At 43.2% G+C, this 25803-nt stretch overlaps 1 protein-coding gene across 2 annotated transcripts in view; it reads right to left on the bottom strand.

Annotated features, from left to right (window-relative positions):
* Positions 1-25803, bottom strand: part of LOC126248439 (regucalcin-like) — a 51743-nt gene that overhangs the window by 5041 nt on the left and 20899 nt on the right. Inside the window, exons 2-5 of one of the 2 annotated variants that reach the window (XM_049949417.1) lie at positions 19579-19814; positions 8443-8646; positions 5886-6098; positions 2575-2687 (exon numbers count right to left, since the gene is read on the bottom strand). In XM_049949417.1, coding sequence (XP_049805374.1) covers positions 2575-2687; positions 5886-6098; positions 8443-8646; positions 19579-19814 — 766 coding nt within the window. The remainder of the gene's footprint in view (positions 1-2574; positions 2688-5885; positions 6099-8442; positions 8647-19578; positions 19815-25803) is intronic. The other variant, XM_049949418.1, reaches the window with a different exon arrangement.

Here is a 25803-nt window from a genome sequence, read left to right on the forward strand (position 1 = left end):
TTATTTTTTCTGTTTAATAACTGACGCCCTACAAGTAATCAAAGTAGTACAAAGGGTTGCGTGAGGTGAGACTTGGTGCAGTATATGCTCCAGTCTATAGCTCACACCTATGATAAAATGTCATATATTAATGGATTTTAATTTGTTTAGGATACGTTATGTAATATATAAATTCGACGGGAGTTACTTATATCCCAGGCATTTGACTACTGCCATGACAGGTAGTTCTTACAGCCCAAGCTTCAACATCTACTTGTAATAATTTCTGTGGCGCTGAAGAGTCCAACTGGAAATGTTCTTGATAGAATATCCAAACTAATTTAATCCATGTGTATGTGCTACCAAAATATGGCTGTAGCCACCGTCTTTAGGTCACCAGGAAGAGAACTATTCATTGTACACGTACGAAGGATGTCTGTGTAGGTTAGAAGTGGGTACCGTAAGATTTTCGTTTAACGAAGCCTTTCGGGAAATGATTCCCATTTTCAAGTTTGTTTTCTTTTTCAAATGGTTCAAATGGCTCTGAGCACTATGGGACTCAACTGCTGTGGTTATAAGTCCCCTAGAACTTAGAACTACTTAAACCTAACTAACCTAAGGACAGCACACAACACCCAGCCATCACGAGGCAGAGAAAATCCCTGACCCCGCCGGGAATCGAACCCGGGAACCCGGGCGTGGGAAGCGAGAACGCTACCGCACGACCACGAGATGCGGGCTGTTTTCTTTTTGTACCATGCCGTTTTTACATAATGTGTTCGATATATGCATTACGTAAAAATCGCGTAGTACAAAGAGAAAAAACCCTGAAAATGGGAACCATTTTCTCAAATGCGTTGTGTAAAATATGAAGAAAAGAAAATCGTGAAAGGTAGCAGAAAAAATATTTATAAACAAAACCCATGTTTTCACAGTGGGAAGCTTTCAAAAAAACATTTATAATGGACTAAATCAATAACTTACAGTGTGCCATACTATTCTGTTCACCTCACATTTCCCATGACCTATGGAGCTTGGAAACAGTTTTCAGCAGCTAGGGGCCTAAGGAATAAATGCATATCGCTTTCTGAAAACAAGTAGTTATAACTGTCAGTGTATGATTCTTAGAGACGCTGAGATCTTTCTTTATGTGTTAGGTTCAGTTTCTGTGACACTCTCATTGCAGTCTAAAAAACCAGATCCTTTTAAAAACGTCCTTCCTTACGTCCTTCGATGTCCGTTTACACACACTGCATATATCAAAACAATTTTCCAGTATCTATCACTCAGCTGTGCTGCAAGTTATCGTATTGTGCAATGAAGCAGGTTGCTAGTACTTTAGCAACGAACGTAAGCTGTGCACTTTATACATTGACAGCTGAAAACGCGTTATTTTACGATTTTTTTTTGCTATAACACATTTTTCTCCCAGGATGCCTATCCTTATCACTGTTTCTGAACTGCAAATTTCACAGCGAAAATTGTGCGGTGATTCTACAGTTTTGAACTTTGAACTTCACTTGCAAAATGGTTCAAATGGCTCTGAGCACTATGGGACTCAACGTCTGAGGCCATTAGTCCTCTCGAACTTAGAACTAGTTAAACCTAACTAACCTAAGGACATCACACACATCCATGCCCGAGGCAGGATTAAACCTACGACCGTAGCGGTCTAACCGCACGGCGACTTCGGCCGGCCTTCACTTGCACCTCTAATCAGATTGGTCTATTGTCTTTAACTGCAATCGCGTGTGATTTATGACTCCAGAGTGGACAAAGTGGTACAGTATGATCACACAATTACTTGTGAGGTACAGAGCACAAATCCAAGCCCCGGAACTTCAATTTTTTTCCTAGTTTCTTAAATAGTTCGTTCAATGAGGCCCTAGTAGTTTTCATTTTCCATACCTGACAGGATTTAAACTTTCTTACCAATTTGCTAACGACGCGAACAAAAGCTGAGTTTGGTTACCTACATTTAAACAATACGCCAAGCACCTGTCGTTAATATGATTTCTTCGACCTTAAAACTTAGCCGCCCCCCCCCCCCCAAAAAAAAGTGCAGTAAAATAATCAGTGCTATTATTATCAGTTTCCCTTCAACTCTTCTCGTACGCCGTGATGAACGTAACTGGTTTCTATTCGAAGGATAGGAATAGAGTTTTAAGAATATTATTTTTCTAAGTACTATGCCCCTGAGAAAGCCGTCAAGACATGCGTTGACAAAAGTTTTGCAACAAAAATCAGTCTGTCATGGTCAGTGGTTGATATTCTGTGATACGAAGTGATAAAACGAATATATCTATAAAACACTGGGATATCCATGCTTAGAAATTTCTACGGATATTCACAAGCACTTATGTGGATAATATTCGTGCCAAAGCATTTTACGAAATTTATCTGAAGTAAATATAAAATTTTATCTTAGCATGCATTTCAAAGTCAATACAGTATTGACTCCAAATTAAAAAATGTACCCAGCTGCTGCTCTTACCAACAGTTGAATATAAATATACTCTCCCTGAAGAAGGAGAGGGTCATACGAGAGACAGAATGTGGTCCTACGAAATATTTTCATTCAGTTAAGGTACTCACGCGCCAGCCATTGAAGAGTGCGATCCACAGTTTCCCTTCACTGTCAATGGTCATGCCGTCCATTACACCCTCAATTCCGGCTTCGGTTATGTTGAAAACAATCCTCCTGTTACCTGCAACATTAATGAAAAATAAATTTATTATCCATCCCAACGTATTCGGCATATGAACGAATGAAACAATTGGAGTAAAAATAACATTACATACCGCCTACAAAAAAGGAACAGAAAATTTAGGGAGAGAACTGAAGACATTTAAGGTTTTTCCGTCTTCAGTTTATTCTAACCCATGATGGAAAAGAAACTCTAGGTTTGTCTTAAGTTGTTTTAAAATAATTAATATGATTTATGTAAATTTGGCGTAAAATATTTGAAACTTATGAAGACACACGTAACGGCACAGAAACTTCTCAAACGTCAAATGCACACATTTCCAGCGTGGAACAATATAGCTAAAATTATTAATACATTTATTTTACTGACCGCCGCTAACAAGGAACTCCTTGAGTGTGAAGTCGCAAAAGGCCAATGATGTTTATGGCAACATTGGCTGCTAATGGCAACAGGGCACGTGACTGGAGATATTCAAATGTGAGCACAGCACGAGGATATGGAGCGTAGTCGTTCTGCTTAATCGAATAATAGCTCACAACAGTGTTACAGTGGTAGTGGTGTTAATACAAAGCAGAGCAATGGCAGCGATATAAAAAGCAAATATTGCTTTATATCTATAACAAAAGTTTCGAAAGTTGACATTTCGTCAGAAAGGAATTCGATGAATTTCGCAGAGTTAGAAAGAAGTGGCAGATGAAATATTAGGGTTTCTGTAAGATGAGTCAGTGGAATGTGTGGTGTCATATACGCTGGACTGTGCGGACAATATACATGAGTAGTACAATGATGACGAACGTGCTTACACACACACACACACACACACACACACACACACACACACACACACACACACAAAACAACAACACAACGTCTTTGGAAGGGAATACGCAATAAAATAAGAACTAGCATTTTTCACGTAAGCATGGACATGTAGTGGTTCATGGTATTATTAATTGTCTCTTTTACTATAAACATGGTAGACTGTCAAAATTAGGCAGCCTACACTCGATGTTTATTACGCACGAGATTTATTACTTTTCCACGTCGATTTCACACATTTCAGAGAATTTTTCTTTTCTAGGGTTCCGTACCTGACGAAATCGTAACCCTTATACACTGAAGCGCCAAAGAAACTGGTATAGGCATGCGGATTAAAATAAAGAGCTATGTAAACAGGTAGAATACTGCGCTGTGGTCGGCACCGCCTATATAGTACAAGTGCCTGGCGCAGTTGTTAGATCGGTTACTGCTGCTGCAATGGCAGGTTATCAAGATTTAAGTGAGTTTGAAGGTGGTGTTATAGTCGGTGCACGAGCGATGGGACACAGCATGCCGAGACACCGATGAAGTGGGGATTTTCCTGTACGACCACTTCAAGAGTGTACCTTGTGTATCAGGAGTCAGGTACAACATCAAATCTCCGACATTGCTGCGGCCGGGAAAGATCTTACAAGAACGGAACCAATGACGAATGAAGAGAATCGTTCAACGAGACAGAAGTGCAAGCATTCCGCAAATTGCTGCAGATTTCAATGCTGGGTCATCAACAAGTGTCAGCGTGCGAACTTTTCAACGAAACATCATCGATATGGGCTTTCGGAGCCCAATGCCCACTCGTGTACCATTGATGACTGCAAAGCTCTACGCCTCGCCTGGGTCCATCAATACCGACATTGGACTCTTGATGACTGGAAACATGTTGCCTGATCGGGCGAGACTCGTTTCAACACGTATCGAGCGGATGGTCGTGTATGGGTATGGAGACAACTTCATGAATCCATGGACCATGCATATCAGCAGGGGACTGTTCAAGCAGGTGGAGACTTATGGTGTGGGGCGTGTGCAAATGGTTCAAATGGCTCTGAGCACTATGGGACTTAACTTCTGAGGTCATCAGTCCCCTAGAACTTAGAACTACTTAAACCCAACTAACCTAAGGGCATCGCACACATCCATGCTCGAGGCAGGATTCGAACCTGCGACCGTAGCGGTCACGCGGTTCCAGACTGTAGCGCTTAGAACCGCTCGGCCACACCGGCCGGAGGACGTGTGCAGTTGGAGTGATATGGGACCTCTGATACGTCCAGATACGACTCTGACAGGTGACAGGTAAGTAAGCATTCTGTCTGATCACCTGCATCCATTCATGTCCATTGTGCATTCCGAAGGACTTGGGCAATTCCAGCAGGACAATGCGACACCCCACAGGTCCAGAATTGCTACAGAGTGACTCCAGGAACACTCTTCTGAGTTTAAACACTTGTGCTTGCCACCAAACTCCCCAGAGATGAACATTATTGAGCGTATCTGGCATGCCTTGCAAGGTGCTGTTCAGAAGAGTTCTCAGTCCCTCGTACTCTTACGGATTTATGGACATCCCAGCAGGATAAATGGTATCAATTCCCTCCAGCACTACTTCGGACATTAGTCGAGTCCATGGCGCGTCGTGTTGCGGCACTTCTGCGTGCTAGCGGGGGCCCTACACGATATTAGGCAGGTTTTCCAATTTCTTTGGCTCTTCTCTGTATTATCACTTTGCTGTCCGTCCGTCCGTCTGTATCTGTCCATCTGTCTGTCCGTCCGTCTGTTAAGATCTATTTATGTCAGAAACCGGCAGAGTTATCAAGTTAAAATTTATGCCAAATAGAAAGGTCTGCGGTCCCTTGGCGGTATAAAAGATTCAAGATCCTAAGTACATGGAAACAAAAAATAAGGCCGTCTGTTAAGGCCCCTTTTTCTCAGGAACGAGCAGAGGTATTAAGCTGAAATTCATATATAACACTATGGTCTACGGTTCCTTGGCAGTATAAAAAATTTAACCCTTATCAGTGCAATCAAAGAATATGGCCATGTATGTCTCATATTTTGATACTCGAAAACTCACTCATCAAAACCTACAGTTGAACTAAATATATACATAATTAAGTTTGTATAGAACCCTCAGACCCCGAGTACTACTCGCATATGTCCGGTTCTTGATGAAGCGAGGAATCCGTGAATAATCAGTGTAAAGCCGGGAAACAACGGTTCTTGGTCATAGGATCCTATGTACAGTAATAGTCTACAGCTGTTCACCGTCATTACTGTGATTCGAGAATGCCCCACATGTCTGCGACTTGAGAAAAATTCTGATTATTGTCCACTTATGCATAGAAGAATTATTAAATTACGAAGGACTTCTAATTAAGTATCACTTACTGATGTTGCCAGTATCGACGTCGTAGTCGTACGCAGCAATGACGTAGCTGGAAGTGTCTGAGTAGTACATGACGTTGCCGTCCCAGGCAATCCCGTTGGACACAGAGACGGGTGACACCTTTGGGACAGCTGTGCGGGAGTCTGTGTCCAGCAGGTAGAGGGTAGCCTGATCCGGCGTCACTTCGCCAACAACCGGCTCTGGGCCCATCGTGCCTGTGGTAAGAAAATCATCATCGCAGTGGGAGCAAAAGAGTACCAACAGTATCTGTAGTATAACACGCAGTACAGTTTTCGGGTTGAACACTTGCAAAAAAGTCTTATGCGCTAATATGTTAAAGGAAAGTTTCAACCACTAGTTTCATTACAGCATAAATTTGACACACAATAGAAAGAATTAAAGTCTGTTACCATCTGGACGGAAACTTAGCTGCAGATTTAATTCCACATTTTTCGAAAGCGTTAAGTACCATGGATCAGTCTATCATCTTCATAACTGAGTGGCGAATGCCACAGCATTCTGATAGTTTCGTCGAATCTAGACGATTTCAGAGTTGCAAAAAAGAACCAACTGAAGATATGTTTACTTGATTCTAACAACAGTCGTATTATTGAAGTGCAGCCCTGGAGCCCTCTATTCACAGTTAACACATACCTGCTGTGGTAGAATGGACGGCTAATGGGTACACAACACGATCACCTCAGTTGGCATAGTTGGTAATTTAGACAGCACTGCTACATTCCTTACGTGTTGAGACCGGTCTCTTTGGCCTATCCACGACGTCTCCGTGACGTTATCTCTCAGCAAAATAACGCAAAACCACGTTTTGCCCATGAAAGAACTCCGCACCACGATACAAAAGGTGTTCTACTGCTGCCCTGACCAGCACGTTTGCCAGATCTGTCTCCCACTGAAAACATTTTATCATAGGTTGCCGAGAAACTGCCACGCCACTATTCGCCAGCGGCTGCAGTTGGTTACATCTGTTATAGAGTTGAAACAACATGAAATGGCGTACCCCTATTTGTCATTCAAGCTCAGAACGACTTGATGACAAGCAGGGCTAGAGTCATAGTCGTTTGCAGAGATCACAGCTGTGTGTAGTAAATTTATCACGCTGTGTACCCCAAATCCCCTACAGAATTACACTGTCCAGTCACATTAATATGACCTCTTATCAAATGCCTGAATAATCACCTTTTGCAGCGCTTACCGCTAAGAAGCGTTATGGAAGGTACCGACAGCGATGTGGAGCCCTGCCGACTCCAGGGCCGTGGCCAGCTGCGCTAGGTTCCTCGGTTGCATTGCCCAGCTGGTAGATGTCATCGTGCTGGGAAGAGTCGAACTGCATGTAGGGGTGGGCGTGGTCACCTAGGATAGATCCATGCTTGCGTTGATCACTTGTGCCTTCCAGAGTGACATCACTGAGGGAATGCCGCGACAACATTCCTCAGACAACAACGCTCTCTCATCCAGCCTGGTATGCTTTCTAACGTTTCACGCCGTACACGCCAACGACCATCTGTCCGATGGAGTATAAAACGTGATTGAGTGAAAAGGCCACCTGTCGCCACTCAGTGGACGTCCAGTTGCGTTCGTTCCAGTGAACAGCAGTCAGCAGTCTACATGGTTCCTTGACCAGGCGCCTGATGTGGAGGCCCATTCGCCGCAATGATCCGGAACAGTTGTTGAGGTGACACTGTTGGTAGCTGCTTGGTTCATCTGGACGGTCAGTTGCTCAACAGCTGCTCGTCTGTTCGCCGGTACTCGTCTCCGCAGCGGTCTTTCACCCCTGTCATCTATGCTCCGTGGTGCACCACAAGTAGCCTTGGCGCATGTTTTGAATAGCACCATTTTGCCATACACAATATATTTTAACCACAGCGGCACGCAAACAGTTTACAAACTTAGCCGTTTCGGAAATGTTTGCACCCTTGGCCCGAAAGTCAATGATCACCCCTTCGGGGCGTCAGATAAATCGCTTCGTCTCCGCATTACGACACCGACTGCTCTGTTCGTCGCGTCCCGCCGACACGCTTTATACACCCTACGCTGCTAATACTGCTACCTTACAACTGTGAGTAATTATTGCACGTCGACGTCGGACATATGCGATGGTCATATTAATGTGATTGGACCGTGTAATAATGCATTCTTACTGATATAATGTATACAAACAATTAGTAAACTTCCTAGTACTGCAGTTTTAGCTGCCAGCAGTATAGTTATGTCGAAACTGAAAACAAGCGTCGAAGATAATCATTGTACTTGCTGCCAGTTACATGAAACAGGTAAGTCATTGGAATAGCTGTTATATTAATGTCCGCTAATGGGGGAAGACTATCGTAGTACTTCCTAAAAAGACTAATTTTTATTTTGGAAGTATATTCAGACACTTCTTGACTACTTATGTTTTAGAGAAGTTTGCAAAACTTCTAAAGACGATTGCGGGCTGTCAATAGCACCAAGCTGAGAGTCGCTACTACGGTGTAACCCGCCATAAAAGAACAGGCAGGTAGCGAGGTTCTCGCTGTCAGCCGCCCATCGAATCATACTCACCTGCCCAGACGCGCCCACGGATGTCAGCCTTGCCGTCGTTGAAGCGGTTTCCCGGCTTGTCCTCTTCCACGGTGTCTATCTCCTCCAGGCTAGAGGGCGTCTCGCTGACTCCATCCCAAGTCATCACTGCCAGCGTGTGCGACACAGTAACCAGGAACTTGTCATTCGAGTCACGCAATGGTATAACCAGCGTTACGCTGTTTGCTGTAATACATACGATCAGACATTTAATGATGCGCTACTTCAATAACGAGAGTTCATTTCAGGGAAATTGTTACTGAGTTAAGAACGTAAATGCTCCTGAAACAGACGAAATTGTAGGCAACCTGCCTGACGACATTTTTAATTTTTACTTTATATCTTTTAAGATTTTTCGGTTTCCATGAGGCCATTGAGCCAAATCCACTGGTTCATATAACACTTACGGCATCACATAAGCAACAGCATAAAAATAGGACGATTTTCATGCGATAAAGTGAAAATGAAACTCTACAGACTATCTCCTATTCTAGGTAAGAGATGTAGCCATGTTTCGGATCTAGTCTTTCGAGATTTATTCCATACGCACAATTTAAAATATTTATTCGAAACGCATAAATCATTTCTGTATCATCTTCGCTACGGCTATCATTTGATTACCTTATTCTTACTAATATTCTAAACACTGTTCGAATTCTACGAAACGCTTGACTAACTCCATCTCTCAGATTACCCGCATTGCTCACTGAAGTGGTATAAACGCAAAATCTTGTCTTTCCCTGGCAGAGACGGTCATGAGTGATACGTAGAAACAAAGATTAGAGTCATTCTTCTGTTTGTGGATGTGAAGTGCTACGTAAGTAGTGTGGGATGGTGTAATTTAGCGCAGAAAGAAACAGGACGTACCCAACGACATGTAATCATCAAAAATGGTTCAAATGGCTCTGAGCACTATGGGACTTAATTTCTGAAGTCACCAGTCCCCTAGAACTTAGAACTACTTAAACCGAACTAACCTAAGGACATCACACACATCCATGCCCGAGGCAGGAGTCGAACCTGCGACCGTAGCGGTCACGCTGTTCCAAATTGTAGCACCTAGAACCGCTCGGCGACTCCGGCCGGCATATAATCATCAACAGAGCCGTGAATATGGACTGAAATAACAGAATTAAAACAATAATATACTGTACATTTACTGGAAAGTGACTTTCAATAGTGTTCATCCAATGGATAGTTTACTTTGGTAAAGATCTGGTTCTCCGGAACATTTTCCAAGCTACACAAAGTGTGGATAATGCAGTGCAGTGTTTCGCACAGACTGTCTCATACTGAGATTTAATAGTCTTAATATAGATTTAGAATAGATAATTCTAGATAGATAAATCTTAAAAATAGATTTAATAGAGATATTAATTGTCTGTTAAAGTATCAACAGAGAGCCACATTAACTGCGTTTATTTGAACAGTCAATTAGTTTTCCTTTAAATTGGGCACGTAGCTTTGCATCATGTCTACAGCCAGTCCTAGCGCCTATGTGCCAGTTATATTGAAATGTACATCCAGGGTGACTGGAAAGAGCAACATGATCACATGCCGCAGACAAGTGTAATTTAAGCACCGGTCATAACATCTTCATCGTGATACTTACTGCGGGGCAGCACGCTACTATTTGGTGAACTAACTTCCCGCAAAAACCTTAATAAACAGTGTGTGAACACCCACCGAGTGAAATCCTGTCTGCTTACACACATCACATAGTAATTTATACGACGGCGAGCTGAAAAGTGATGTCTAGGGATTTTTTATGCCAAAACTCTCAAAGGCTTTTCAATAGAACAACCTTTGTTAGTATTCTACATATTTATGCTACATGTCTACTGATTTATTTCTCAACATAATCACGCTGGCGACGAACAAGATTCTCCCAGTGTGAGTCCAGTTGTTGATATCTTCACTGTAGAATGTTTGACTTTTTGACGGAGCCACAACCTCATCTCTTCTTGTACCGCTTCATCACTATCAAAGGTAAGTCCTCGAATGTTTTCTTTAAGTTTCGGATACAGATGAAACTTGAATGGGTCCAAGTCGGGACTGTATGGAGGTTGATCAATGACAGTGAATCCAAGGCGTCGGACTGTTTCAGGTGTCGCAGCGCTTGTGTGTGTTCTGGTATTGTCATGTTGAAGGAGAGGGTGCTCCTTGTGTGGACAAGTTATTTGAATTCGAAACCCTATTACAGCACGCTACTTCTAACACACAGACAGCCGGCCGCGGTGGCCGTGCGGTTCTAGGCGCTGCAGTCCAGAACCGCGGGACTGCTACGGTCGCAGGTTCGAATCCTGCCTCGGGCATGGATGTGTGTGATGTCCTTAGGTTAGTTAGGTTTAAGTAGTTCTAAGTTATAGGGGACTGATGACCTAAGATGTTAAGTCCCATAGTGCTCAGAGCCATTTGAACCATTTGAACACACAGACACAGTTAGATTACACACCGCGCTAGAATTCAGAGCCCTCTAACGGTAGAGGGTTGCAAATATGAAGACATGAAGAATAAAGATGTAGAATGTGGATAACGTATAATTTATTTAAAAATCTTAAGACTTTTCACATACAAAATTCTGAGGCATTACGTTTCAGCACGCCTTGTGTGCAGGCTGCACAAACTGCACATGTTATTCATACTAGATGTGTTTCCACTGTCCGCCTGCTTAGCTGGATGGTAACGTGCTCGCTTCCTATGCGAGCGGGCTCGGGTTCGATTTCCAGCCGGAGATTTTCTCGTGGACTGGGTGTTGTGTTCTCCTCATCACCGGCGCGCAAGTCGCCCAATGTGACGTCGAATTAAGACTTGCCCTTGGCGGTCGAACTTCCCCGAATAGCCCCATCCAGGCCAAAGATACGATACGCTTATTTCATTTTTTTTCTTTTTGTGAGTTTCCACTGACTGTCTACTACGTTCTTCCTATTCTGCTTTCAAACAAGCATATGAGCAATGAGCAATGAGACAGCTTTAGGCCAGTACTCTTACGGGTTTGTGCACTTACTGTTTTAGGGAAACAGGTGTTCCTAACGTTGACCATGAAGGCTGCGTGTGTAAGGTATCATTTCAGGATATTTGTGCTCACGTTCGATAAGTGTGAAATCCAAGCAAGTATATACACACAGAGTTTGTCGTTATATCTCAGTATGAAGTACAAATATGATTCTTATCTGACACAGAAGTTGGCTATGGAATAGGTTAGCTATAAAAGATCTTTGATCAAACTGTGCCTGATAACTGTGGTGTTACACTACTCAGTTAAAATAATATTAATTTGCAAATTAATGTTGTCACATGGTACAGTATTTCTAAGCAGAATCTTTGGAGATAAGTCACGAGGAGAACACGGCAAGTGCCATAACCCGATTTCCCAGTAACTTCGCTCAGTGAAAGAGGAGTCAGATCAAGCGAAAATGTCTCTCGGTATATTCGCAGATACTCGACCGCTTCTGAGAGGACGAAGGACAAAGTTTTCAAGGTACTTTATGTGCCTTTCAGCTAGCGATAGAAACGGCCGAAATCGTGGGACAGTGGGTAGCGTTGGGGCTGCGCAGTTTTGCGCTCCGTGTTCGAAAACCGATTATTGTATTTATTTATTTTCTTTTATTTATTAACTTCATTTATCTGCTCACGTCTGCAGAAGATTACTACAAGAATGTTTCTTATCAAGTTAGGGTATGCAAAGTAGTTACATTAAGTGAAAAATTACTACTGAGTTTCACAATGTGTCATTATATGGTTATTTGCGGGGGTTACAATCTTTTTAAATTTTCATGCCCTTATGTTTCATTCTTATATAAATTCTTATATTAGTTCTTATATTTTATTCTTCAGGAAGATTTGGTGTATTCGCTTGGGAGCTACCGATTGTAGAAACCTCGGAAACACAGGAATTCGAAACACCACAAGCATCGCGCGAAGGCAGATTTGCCAAAGTGACATTTCAGCGTACGAATGCCACTAAGATTACTGATGACTTTCCGCGCTGTCAACAGTTCCTCAGCAAACCACTCATAATAGGTCACTTTACCGAAAATTGGCGCATTCAATTGATTATGACTCAAGATATACTGCAGGAATGTCACCGAAAACAATTTCTAATAATTTTATCATTTGTATATTTATTTATTTTTTAAATTCAGTCACCGGACGTACAATTAGCAGATGAGTAACGAGAGCGTTACTCCAATGTACATCGGAAATACTTGTGTATTAATCTTCTATGAACATGGGTAGATAAATGAAAAAAATAAAAATAGGGTTTCGAAGACGGGTCGCAAAACTGTGAAACCGCGACGCTAGCCACTGTGACAACGCTTTGTTGAAATATGTACTCGCTAAAAGGTAGATAAAGCACCTCGAACACTTCGAACATCGTTTTCTCAGAAATGGTTGATTGTCTACGAATAACTCGAGGCACGTGTTCCTTATTTTAAGCCCTCTTCCAGCTAGCGAAGTTTCTGGGAAATCAGGTTGTGGCATTTGCCGTGTTCTCCTCGTCAGTGATAGAAGTAAAGTGATAGGAAGTTTGATTTTAAATTATCTTACTGACTGGCAGGCCCTTAACAGATGAAGAGTCGTTTCGTCTGCTATCATTCCCTACGACAGTGCTGAAAACCGGGAAAGAAGACGGACAATTTGTCAAGGCGTGCATAGCACTACGTCTTCTTAATTCTCGCTACATAAAATGGATACATACAGGCCTAGACATTTCTGGTCATCATCATCGTCATTATTTATTGCATTAACGGGTCTTTAAGGTCTACAGCAAGAAACAAAAGAAATAACCTCTCTACCAAAGGAGAATATATATATATATATATATATATATATATATATATATATATATATATATATATATATTATGAAAGAACATATTACAGTAAAAAGGAGGCATGTCAGTCACAACAGAGGAAATACCTACTGCAGATGATAACCCATTTTTGCCAGTCTCCAGCTTCATCTTCCACTGTTGTCGGCCTCACTTCTTTAATGATTGTTAACAGTCGATCCTTCCATCGCGTACTTGGACGTCCTCTTGGGCGCTTTCTTGCAGGCTGAGAAGAGAGGACTCGGCATGGGAGAGCTCTATCAGCTCGACGGATATGCTCAAATCACTGTAGCCTCTTATGCCCTAATAATCGGCCAATGTGTCACTTTCCAAACCGTTGGTATAGGTCTTCTTTCGTTCTTGATTTCCATTTACCTTCCATGATACTGTATCACCCAGGTTTCATAACTATATAAAATTACCCGGCGTACTAGTGTCATGCACAGCTGGATCTTATACTTCTTTCATATCTGTGGAATAATACATGATACCTAATTGTTGTCGTCTGATAACACTATCCACTACACTACCCGGGCCGTCAGTGGCACACGTTTCCTTATGGTAGGTTAATTTGTAGCGGTATCTAACGGAGCAAATGTCATAATATTTTATGCTTTACCTGTGACATTTTTTATCCGCAGAGGACGTTATTATTTCAGAATCGTTCAGAATTCAGCGCTCAGCACTCGTCGCTTAAAGTCTCTACGCCTTGCAGCTGTTTCTTTAATCGTCAAGACGAGTGGTTCAAATGGCTCGAAGCACTATGGGACTTAACATCTGAGGTCATCAGTCCCCTAGACTTAGACCTACTTAAACCTAACTAACCTAAGGCCATCACACACATCCATGCCCGAAGCAGGATTCGAACCTGCGACCGTAGCAGTAGCACGGTTCCGGACTGAAGCGCCTAGAACCGCTCTGTCACAGCGGCTGGCCAAGTCGAGTGCAGATTCACTCCCTAGATTATGTTTTTTTAAAGATATATGCAAATATTACGCGTGATAGAACTCAAGCTTACCAGACCATTTATCTGCGGCATGACAACAGCTGGAACCAAATTTGTGATCACGATGTTTAGATGGGTTTCTTGAGAGATGAACTCGATAATGATTGAGGCATCACCACGTGACACTCAATGGAAGAATTATTGTGCGGAGGACGATCTCATTTTCCATAGTACTAAGTTGTTGGCTAAACGCTAATGAAGTTGCCGTGATCTATTTGTGAAAACTGCGATTCCGTCCAGTCCAGAAGTGTTACAGAAAGGGATTCAGCTGAGCAGTTCATCTCAAATATTTCCGGAACAGTTTACGATATCTTAGTTTTTTTTTCACCCACATGAATTGTGAGGAAGTCCTAATCAAACCGTGGTCAGGGGTTTTCTCTGCCTCGTGATGACTGGTTGTTGTGTGATGTCCTTAGGTTAGTTAGGTTTAAGTAGTTCTAAGTTCTAGGGGACTGATGACCATAGATGTTAAGTCCCATAGTGCTCAGAGCCATTTTGAACCTAATCAAACAAGGTATAGGGTCTGTTCATAGCTATTGTAATTACAGAAATATCTATACTCTAATGATTTCTGATATTAGTATTGTAGAATTCAATGGCGTTTCACTCTTTACATTCCGTTTACTAGTTTCGGGATATTTACAGCTTAGAATTTATCTGTTTTAAACTCGAGCTGCTGCTCATAATGCACCTGTTAGTTTTCGAGAAATTGCGAGTGCCTCTGGAATAAGGTAGCGCAACGTTGTTCGCTCTTTGCGCGCAAACAATTTCAATACACGTCATGTGTCACTTCTCCGACACGTACGAGAAAGACAGACCGCAGCGCGTACGACACGTAGGTAGGCCTGAGCTCGCTCGGTTGCTCATCTCAGCAGAGAAACTACGTTTCTACACTTGTTAACTCTTAACTCGGTGTGTACGTACAAACGATAATTGCATCTTCTACTGGAATCTGCTAATACGGAGTCTTACTGTCATTAGTCCTACAATGATCGGAAGTCCATAGGCCTACTTATAATTTGTTACGGTTGTACTGGGGCGCGATAAAATTAAAATCATGCCAAAATCATTGTTAGTTGCATAAGGCACCAGCCCTTGTATGAAATGAGGACTGTTAAGCACCGGCCGGTGTGGCCGAGCGGTTCTAGGCGCTACAGTCTGAAACCGCGCGACCGCTACGGTCGCATGTTCGAATCCTGCCTCGGGCATGGATGTGTGTGATGTCCTTTGGTTAGTTACGTTTAAGTAGTTCTAATTCTAGGGGACTGATGACCTCAGAAGTTGAGTCCCATAGTGCTCAGAGCCATTTGAACCATTTTGAACTGTTAAGCAGAAGAGACTAAACGCTGTAAACAAGCTATTATACCATTTATATCGAGTCTTCTGTTGTACTACCGTTAGTCAGAAAGACTCCATAACCGCAGGTTCCAGAATAAAATGCAATTATTGTTAGTACGTACAAGCCCAGCTGCGAGGTAAAATGTTTAGAAACACATTTCGTCTGCTGAACTGAGCGAGCGAGAGATTGTAATGGGATCCTTATATTAGGAGAGGAAATTTTACTGTGCAGGTGAAGGTCACTGGTGAGAATTATAAACTGTAAAGCAAAACGAGTTTCCGGCTCGAAATTTAAATCTCTCACAATTTTTGCCTTCGGCCAGGAGTCTCGAATGCGCCCGGGTACAGTCTTTTGAGGTACTGAACCATATGTTTTGTGGGAGTCACTAGTATTGAAGATCCTTTTGGATCACAATGAAGTCCTTAGGCAGACGGCATATAATGAATCTCTAAAGTTTGCTGTGCGCTGCCCTGTTCCTGAATGAAGGAAATTGGCGTACATCGGCAGCACTCACGTTTATCAAAAGTAATGTGCAAGTGTACTCAGTGGTCAATACGTCAAACGCAGGTTGAGGAATCTTGCCAACAAGTGCACTGTAGTATGACTAACGTGGGTTCCAAACGGACTGGCTCAGAGCATGGTGTAACCGGGACTAAACTCCCCCTCAAATCGAAAACCTGACAATTGACCGAATGATCACCGACTGACAGAAGGCTACGATATGCGTAGCTTTCAGCTGCAGCGTGGAAATAACCAAGCGCGCAGAAACACATATTAGAAATAGGTTACTTCTGGTAGACGCCACAGGAGAACCACATCAGGCGTATGATGCCTTACGTCCCAAGTACCAGTTAAGCTATAAACCGACGTGGAAATTTTCTGTATGGAAAGCGTACGCGGTTTTGGAAGCCAAGGATGCTGGAGGGCTTCAGATCCGGAGACGTGGAATGTGACTAAAGGATTGCCTCCATGATCTGAATATTTAGTTAAGCAGTATGAGTCTGTTTTACGTATTAAGGGTTGTGTTGTTATTACAGCGTAAATGAACTGGATGGTAGCAGTTGAGTATATTTTGATAGCGATTCGTATCTATCTGGTGACTGCTCACGCGTGCCCCTAGCCACAAAACGCCTGTAATTTTATATCAGCTGCTGCTAGCACGCATTATCTGTACACTGAAAGTTATTGCAGACAGCGATGCTGCTCTTCTTTTCCCGTACCGCACTTCAGAATACTCTCAATGCGGAAGGATATGGACACATTTTACAGTATTGTGTACTGCGTACAGTAGAAGAATAATTCGGAAACAATGATTATATCGGTATGATAACGCAACCTGTCCAAAAAGAGCATCAGTGAGGCAATAATCGTCGACAGTAACATTCCTGAAATGGACTGGCCTACAGAGAGTCCCACCTTGAATCCTACGGGACACCTTTGGGTTGAGTTAGAGTATCAAATTCTATCCATTCCCCAGCATCCACCATCACTATGTTCTCTGGTTTCAGCGCTTGAGGAGGAATGGACTTATATTCCTCCACAAACACAAAGACATATCACCGGAAGTGTCTTCAGCAAAGTTCAACCCGTCATAGACTGTACACATCGCATATTGAGAGGAGTAGGACGTTAAACGGGCCGACTTGGAGCAGGGGAGGCACCACATGGCATTTTAATTTCCACTGGCTACACTTTTACAAATAAATTCATAAAACTTTTTCAGCATGACCTGGAAGAATTTAGGATTCACATTCATAGGAACGGAAGTTCAAAAAAATAGCAAAATAATTTTTTTTACATGCGAAATTTCATCATTTTTTCACTAACTATTGGCTGCATTTGTTGCTGTAGGTACACTTTTCTTCAATAGTAAGAGAGATTCTTCGACGAATTTTGCACATTATACAAACCATACCTACAGGTGTGTGAAACTCTAGAATTTATTAAGTAATGAAAAAATGCATAAGCTGTTACATTTTAAACATCATGTTTACAAAAAACTCAAATTTTATAATGAATTATCTCAATTTTCACCACAGTTTTTATTAGATTTGGAAAATTCTAGAGTTTTGCATTAAGGAGATTGTGTTTAATAAGCATACCACGTTTGAAAGTAATAGGATATCAACCCGCCCTGCTAGCCGCTCGGTCTAACGCGCTGCTTCCCGAGTGGGAAGGCGTGCCGGTACCCTGCACGAATCCGCCCGGCGGATTAGTGTCGAGGTCCGGTGTGCCGGCCAGCCTGCGGATGGCTTTTAAGGCGGTTTTCCATCTACCTCGGTGAATGCGGGCCGGTTCCCCTCATTCCACCTCAGCTACACTGTTTCGGCGATTGCTGCACAAACACCGTTTCCACGTACGCGTACACTATAATTATTTTACTACACGAACATTTGGGGCTACACTAGTCTGGTGTTAGACGTTCCCGGAGGGGTCCACTGGGAGCCGAACCGCACAATATCCCTGGGTTCGGTGTGGGACGGCGGTGGGGTGGGTGGACTGATGTGGCCTATTGTGGGGCTGTGAACCACTGAGGGTTACGGTGGAACGAAGCCTCTCCGTCGTTCCTAGGTCCACTCTTTAATATATACATACAATAGAATATTTATTTTGGATGATACATATACGTAAGTACAGAAATTTGTGTTTTGCGGAAAATGGCCATTAAAGTTTCTGCTGTTGGCATTAATTTAGAACTGTCCAGCAACATAAGCAGGTTCTTTTTCATTTTCTAAATCAGTTTTCTTACTTTTTACAGTCATATGATGCGCTCTTATTGATTTTATCACCTCCAAAAATGATTTATCTGCTTGCACTACACGCTCTCTGTCTACCGCATACAAAGCTTTGGCGCAGTTCACTCTGGGCTCAGTTCCCATTTTCTCGAAAACATATTTCATGCTTTGCACACCATCATTAAAACATGAAACTGCATCATAAACACCAATAGCAAATGCATTTTGTCCCACAAAAATGGTTTCTGGCAGTCTTTCCCACACACACATTGGTTAAAACTTTCATTTGGGTTTTGGGTACCATAACATTTCCAATTTTAACTGAGACAGTATGTTAACATCAACAGTAATATTAGACGAACCTTCAGATTCACAGCCTCCATTTTCATTAGCACCAAAAACAAGTCTCCTTCTTGAAGAACTCGGCGGTGGTTTGTTTACCGGCTCTGAGAGGTGGCAGTCTTGAGCCGCTGGTGTAACATTTGTCGTAGCACCCTTTAATGTGTGTCTGTTGCCCTGGTGACGTTGTTTACGGTTGAAGCAACGAATTCTAGGCATACTGTGCGATAATATTGCACAAACGAACACAAAACAACACAGCCAAATGAAAATCCTTTCTAAATTCACAACACCAAACTTCAAGCCTTTCAAAACAGAGAACAAACAGAATCGGCGATTTAAACAATGCACGTCGATAGCAGCAGAGAAAGTATCGATATCAATAGTCCTTTATTTCACGTATAACAATCTCTGGTGCAAATATAAATATTCGAATTCTACAGAGCGAAATACACTTACGTATGACAGAAGAATGCTGTGCAAAGGGGTGTGGCGCTGCATCTTCATACACTTAAGACCAAATAACGTACCTTATAATATCTCAAATATGTATGTTCTATACATCGAACTATTCAGGAATATGTGCGCTACTAAATAGGCATATTTCGGAAAAACCGATTTTTTTTTTAATTTTTGACGTCCTGCCCTCGTTAATGTCCGGTTATAGGTGCCAGGATACTTTTGACCACATAGTGTGTCGACAATCTCTCTTCTCTCCAAACACAAATAGAATTTAAAAAAGGCAGCATCCTGGTACAAAGTAACGTTCACTTTTCGCTGTGAGGTGTCTTATAGAGTATCTGTTGATGTAAATGTCATTAAATTTATATAAAATTAGCTTACTTATCACGAGATGGGTACTCACGAAGCTCGACTTTGTAGTCCTTGCCGGATTCGGGATCGTAGCGGTGGACGTATTTCCCGGCGATATCGACGAAGTAGAGCTGCTGATTTTCGACGTTCCAGTGCGGACCCTCGCCGTGTGTGGCGGGGCTGGTCACCGTCGTGGCAACGACTCCCTCCTTCGTGGGCTCGTGATGGTGGCCTCTCTGATGCTGCGACCGGCGAACGTGTTGCGGCCGCGGGAGGTGAGCCGCGCCACTAAAAACAGCCATCACACGCTTCTCACAGTATCTGCCCGTCATTTAACGTGTAATCCATTCCAAAGTCATTAACGACCAATTTCTCTAAATTACTAAGACTGATTTACACACTTAGACTAAGGTGGCAGAAGTCATGGGATTTCGTGTAGGATCTCCTTTTGCCCGGCGTAGTACAGAAACTCCACGTGGCAGGCATGGACTCAGCAAGTCGTTGGAAGTCCTCTGCAGAAATACTGAGCCATTCTACCTCTACAGCCGTCCATAATTGCGAAAGTGTTGCCGGTTTAGGATTTTGTGCACGAACTGACCTCTCGATTATGTCCCATAAATGTTCGATGGGATTCATGTCGGGCGATCTGGGTGGCCAAATCATTAGCTCGAACTATCGAGAACGTTCTTCAAACCAGTCGCGAACAACTGTGGTGCGGTGACATAGCACATTGTCATCCATAAAAATTCCACCGTTGTTTGGGAACATGAAGTCCACGAGTGGCTGCGAATGGTCTCCAAGCAGCCGAACATCCAGAGGACCCAGTTAATTCCATGCAAACACAGCCTACACTATTACGGAACCACCACCACCTTGCACAGTGCCTTTTTGATAAAGCAGCTCTTACCAACTGAAATCGGGACTCATCATACCAGGCGACGGTTTTCCAGTCGCGTAGCGTCCAACCGATGTGACATTGTCACAAGACAAAAAAGGCGCTGCGTTCCATTTCGTGCTGTTATCAAGGGCACTCGCGTCGGTCATCTGCTGCCGTAGCCCACTAATGCCAAATTTCGCAGCGCTGTACTAAAGGATGTGTATGTCTTACGTCCCACATTGATTTCTGCAGTTATTTCGAGCAGTGTTGTTTGTACGTTAGTACTGACATTTCTACGTAAACGCCGAGGCTGTAGTTGGTCGTTAAGTGAAGGCCGTCGGCCACTGCGTTGTCCGCGCTGAGAGGTAAAGCTAGAAATTTGGTATTCTCGGAATACTGAATTTTCTGACGATTTCCTAAACTGAATGTCACATGCGTCTAGCTCCGACTACCATTCCGCGTTCGAAGTCTGTCGACTCCCTTCGTGCGGCCAACGTAGATCCCGCAGAGTGGTTGGAGGATCACGTCGTTCATAAACAGCACTTTTCAATCTATCCCAGGCATGTTTGACATATCAGGTCTGGAGAACATGCTGGCCACTCTAGTCGAGCGATGTCATTATCCTGAAGGAAGCCATTCGCAAGATACGCACAATGTGGGCGCGAATTGTCGTCCATGAAGACGAGTGCCTCGCCAATATGCTGCCCATATGGTTGCACTATCGGTCGGAGGATGGAATTCACGTATCGTACAGCTCTTACGGCGGCTTCCGTGACCACCAGAGGCGTACGTCGGCCCCACACAATGTAATCCCAAAACAGCAGGGAACCTCCACCTTGCTGCACTCGCTGGACAGTGTATCTAAGGCGTTCAGCCTGATCGAGTTGCCTCCAAACACGTCTCCGACAATTGTCTCGTTGAAGGCACATGCGACACTCATCGGTGAAGAGAACGTGATGCCAATCCTGAGCGGTCCATTCGGCCTGTTGTTGGGCCCATCTGTACCGTGCTTCATGGTGTATTGGTTGCAAAGATGGACCTCGCCACGGACGTCAGGAGTGAAGTTGCGCATCATGCAGCTTCTTGCGCACAGTTTGAGTCGTAGCACGACGTTCTGTGACTGCACGAAAAACATTGTTCAATATGGTGGCGTTGCTGTCAGGGTTCCTCCGAGCCTTAATCCGTTGGTAGTGCTCATCCACTGCAGTAGTAGCCCTTGGGAGGCCTGAGCGATTCATGTCATCGACAGTTCCTGTCTCTCTGTATCTCCTCCATGTCCGAACAACATCGCTTTGGTTCACTCCTAGATGCCTGGACACTTCCCTTGTTGAGAGCCCTTCCTGGCACAAAGTAACAATGCGGACGTGATCGACACGCAGTATTGACCGTCTGGGCATGGTTGTACTACAAACAACACGAGCCATGTACCTCCTTCCTGGTGGAATGACAGGAACTGATTGGCTGTAGGAACCCCTCTGTCTAATAGGCGCTGCTCATGCATGGTTGTTTACATCATTGGGCGGGTTTAGTGACATCTCTGAACAGTCAAAGGGACTGCGTCTGTGATACAATATCCACAGTCAACGTCTATCTTCAGGAGTTCTGGGAACTGGGGTGATGCAAAACTTTTTTCGATGTGTGTATTAGGCCTGAGGCAGATAATTGCTCCTTGAACGGAGAAGAAATCCAACCGCTGTTAGTGGAGTACAGTTGTTGAGATACCAGTTGTTAGTCAACATAGGTCTTGTTTCACACCTTCGTAAACTGGTTAAATAGGCGCAACGATGCGTGAGATGAAACAGATTAAGACACTAAGTCAGGTTACTATGAAATAACTGTTTAATGCACTATGATGATCTAGCACACCATAATTAGCTGCAGTGAAAACAAACTGATGTGTAATCACTGTACACAAAACGTACAGAATTATTCTATTCCTCTATGTCAACAACAGCGGGTATGATTGGAAATTGTAGTAACACTCAATAGTTAATTTCAAAGGGTAGTTATTACCACAGTCAGAGTAAGTTAATGTCCCTATTGAACATATCAGTCGCAGGAGAGCGAAACACTTATCTGAAGCCTTTTAAATTTCCAGATATGGTTTCCTAATCAAAGTAATACCTACCAACCGTTATGTACAAGACCTTGGAGGATTTAGCAACAACTTCTATACATCATAACAAAACTTATAATTCGGTACGCCGAAACAAAATTCAAATCTTCCCGCTTACTGATAAATCACTTCAGCAGTGAAGTCAACAAATGAAACAACTATTAATACACGAATGACACTACGACAGTAATTTTTAATGAACGAACACAATTGCAGAAATACCTGTTTATTTTTTGTGGTATTGGACAACTCCGACCAACAACGTATTAGTGAGCGAACTACCTCTTTCCGCAGTGGTTCAAATGGTTCAAATGGCTCTGAGCACTATGGGACTTAACAGCTATGGTCATCCGTCCCCTAGAACTTAGAACTACTTAAACCTAACTAACCTAAGGACATCACACACAACCATGCCCGAGGCAGGATTCGAACCTGCGACCGTCCGCAGTGGTGGTACGCAGCCTGGCAGCAATGTCCGTCTCAGTTTTTTCCTCAAGCGGTCTAGGAACCTAAATCTGGATGGTCAGATGGGGATTTTAACTGATGCCCTTCCGAATGCGAAGGAAGAAAGAAAGGAAGGAAAATGAGACTTTAACATACCATCGACGAAGTCATGAGAGACGGAGCAAAAGGAAGGATGTGGAAGGAAACTGGCCATGTCCTTTCGTAGTAACCATATCAGCAATTCGGATGACTAATTCAATTTTGTATCTTTGTGGTTCTGTGGGCGCTATGGAAAACATAACGAAAGCTGAATGTTTGCCTGTGAATCACTGTGGGAACAATTTTTCGGCAAATGATTAACGAATTAACGGGATAGAATTAAACATAAGTTATTTTTGAGGGAAGGGGGAGGAAATAACACTTTGTAATATTTCGAACACGTGAGTTTTCATGTTGCTGGCTTCTGATTCTGGAACACTGATGCATTTTAAAATTCACCGAAATTTTTTTTGTAACTTGTAGCACAATTTGTATTGAATACTGATCCTGGGGAATAGTGTTGGATGCTAGAACTGAGTACTCAGCGAGACGTAAAACATGAAGTATGGTAATTATAGTACAAATCACAGTCGGGCACTATAACATAAATGCCCATTATCCATTTTCCACAAAGTTCATTAGCGCTCTTTGCGTGGCGCGATATTAATCTTGATCTCTGAATTTACGAATGTGTTGTTAACCATTAGGTCAAAGCTAAATATTTGTGACAAGCAAGAATATGAACATCATTGCTGCTCGATTTCGTCGTAGCAATGTAAATTGTGCTCTTAGGTTCCTGCCTGAGCACACCCTTGGAAATCGCGACATATCTGAATAAACACCAAAGTATTTCTAACAAACTAGGATACAAACAACTTGGTTGTCGTTTCATCACGACGTATTCGGAATGAACAGCAAAGTATTTGTAACAAGCTAGAATACAAACACCATTGCTTGTCGTTTCACTTGCAGAAGTTTCATGCTTCGTTTTTTAATCTGACTGAAGTGACAAAATCGAAGAAACTCGTTCCTGAGGGACCACGCCCTTGTAAGGAAATAACGAGCATACTTCTATTACATGAATAAGAACGAACCAAACCTGTTAAAAACGCGAAAAAGTGAACGTACTTTCTATGATACCATAACCACATTACTCTAGCCACAAGACTGTCATTCGCAACCAAATTTTTTCCTAAAGACTGTTTATGTTTGGATTTCGTAGACGCTCTTTATGGCCGATGTGTCGTTACCTGACATTTAATTGCAATAAATCGCACCAAGAGTGACGTTCGTGATAAATTTTCGATGGACCAGTCCACTTATTGCTATAATACGCAAGTTTTAATACAGAACCAATAGAATATGATGACATCAAACACGGAGTGTCCGAAATAGCAAGCGAACTAGGTCACGTCACCCGACCTGAACGCCGTGAATTGTTATTAATTATTCTTGTTTGGGGACGAGTTAACTGTAACTATAACTGTTACATCAATACACAGTGTACGCCCCTCTGGTGGCAACACAGGCGAATACTCTCGCATGCTAACGATCGTAAAGATGCCGAATGGTATCCTGGAGAATAAATAAGTTCCCGCTTTATCATATACCATAGGTGTTCAATTGGCGAGAAATGTGGTGATCTTACTGGCGATGGCAGTAATTGTACTCCGCGAAGAACACGTTAAGTCGCAGCAACTGTATGTGAATGTGAACTGTCCTGTTGCAAAAGCACGTCATCTTCATGTCGAAGAAATGGCAGTATATGGGGCTAATAGCCCGCGAAATGTAGTGGGTACTCGTTACTGCAGCGTAAGGAGCAACAGCAAATGTGACCGCGAGTAGTAACTGGTGGCCACCCGACCTGAAGCCTGGGATGGGGCCTGTGTGTAATGGGTGAATGCACTGTGGAATAGGCAGCTCAACAGTTCGACACCGTACACGTGTACGTCCATAACTCGCTTATAGATAGAACCAACTGTCATCACTGAAGACAACAGAGCGCCATTCCACTCTCCATCAACTCTGTCACGACACCAGAGTAGGCATGATCGTCGGTTTCGTGGTGGCGGTGGTACCCTGGCCAGAGCCACAGGTGATTTTAATCCAGCTGCAAGCATATGATTCCCAGTGGTCTCTGATGACACGGCAGGTGCAACATGTGCTCAGATTTCGTCCCTGCATAATGTTCGGTCGGTCACCGCTGCCAGCACAATGCGTCACTCTTAACGTGTTTCTGTACTACACCGCAGTTCAGCGCCTGGTGTGCGGGTGTGGAAATCTTCCACAGTTCACTGAAAGCAGCGACACACCACCGATACGTTGTGCCCAAAACCTGGAACAATCCGTCCATACGTCCATCCAGCGATACCTTTCATTGGCTGAAGTCCTCTAACTGGAGTACGTACTCGTAGGTGTTACATGATTATACCCTACAATGAATGTTTCACACGTTGCTCACCTCTAATCTCAGCTTACACAGTCACAACAGAAGGTGTTCATTCAAGCCTCCTGAGCGCCATCTGATTGCCGATGAGCGTGGCAAACTACAATCTCGCAGTATGCACATATAAGGGGCGATCAAAAAGTTTCCGTCTGCGGGTTTGCTGCGCCGTAGACGCAACGGAGTGAGACTCCACTGCTGGTATACGAGCACCGACATACAGGCAAGGGATTAGTGTGGCACTCTTGTCTCTCCAGCATGCGTGTGGTAAATGTGGATATGTGAACTAAGGCGACGGTATTACCAAATGCAGTTCTCTGTGACAGGTTATACGGCCACCAGAACGCAGAGTGTCGCT

The sequence above is a fragment of the Schistocerca nitens genome, chromosome 3, assembly GCF_023898315.1.
Source record: "Schistocerca nitens isolate TAMUIC-IGC-003100 chromosome 3, iqSchNite1.1, whole genome shotgun sequence".
Lineage (NCBI taxonomy): Eukaryota > Metazoa > Arthropoda > Insecta > Orthoptera > Acrididae > Schistocerca > Schistocerca nitens.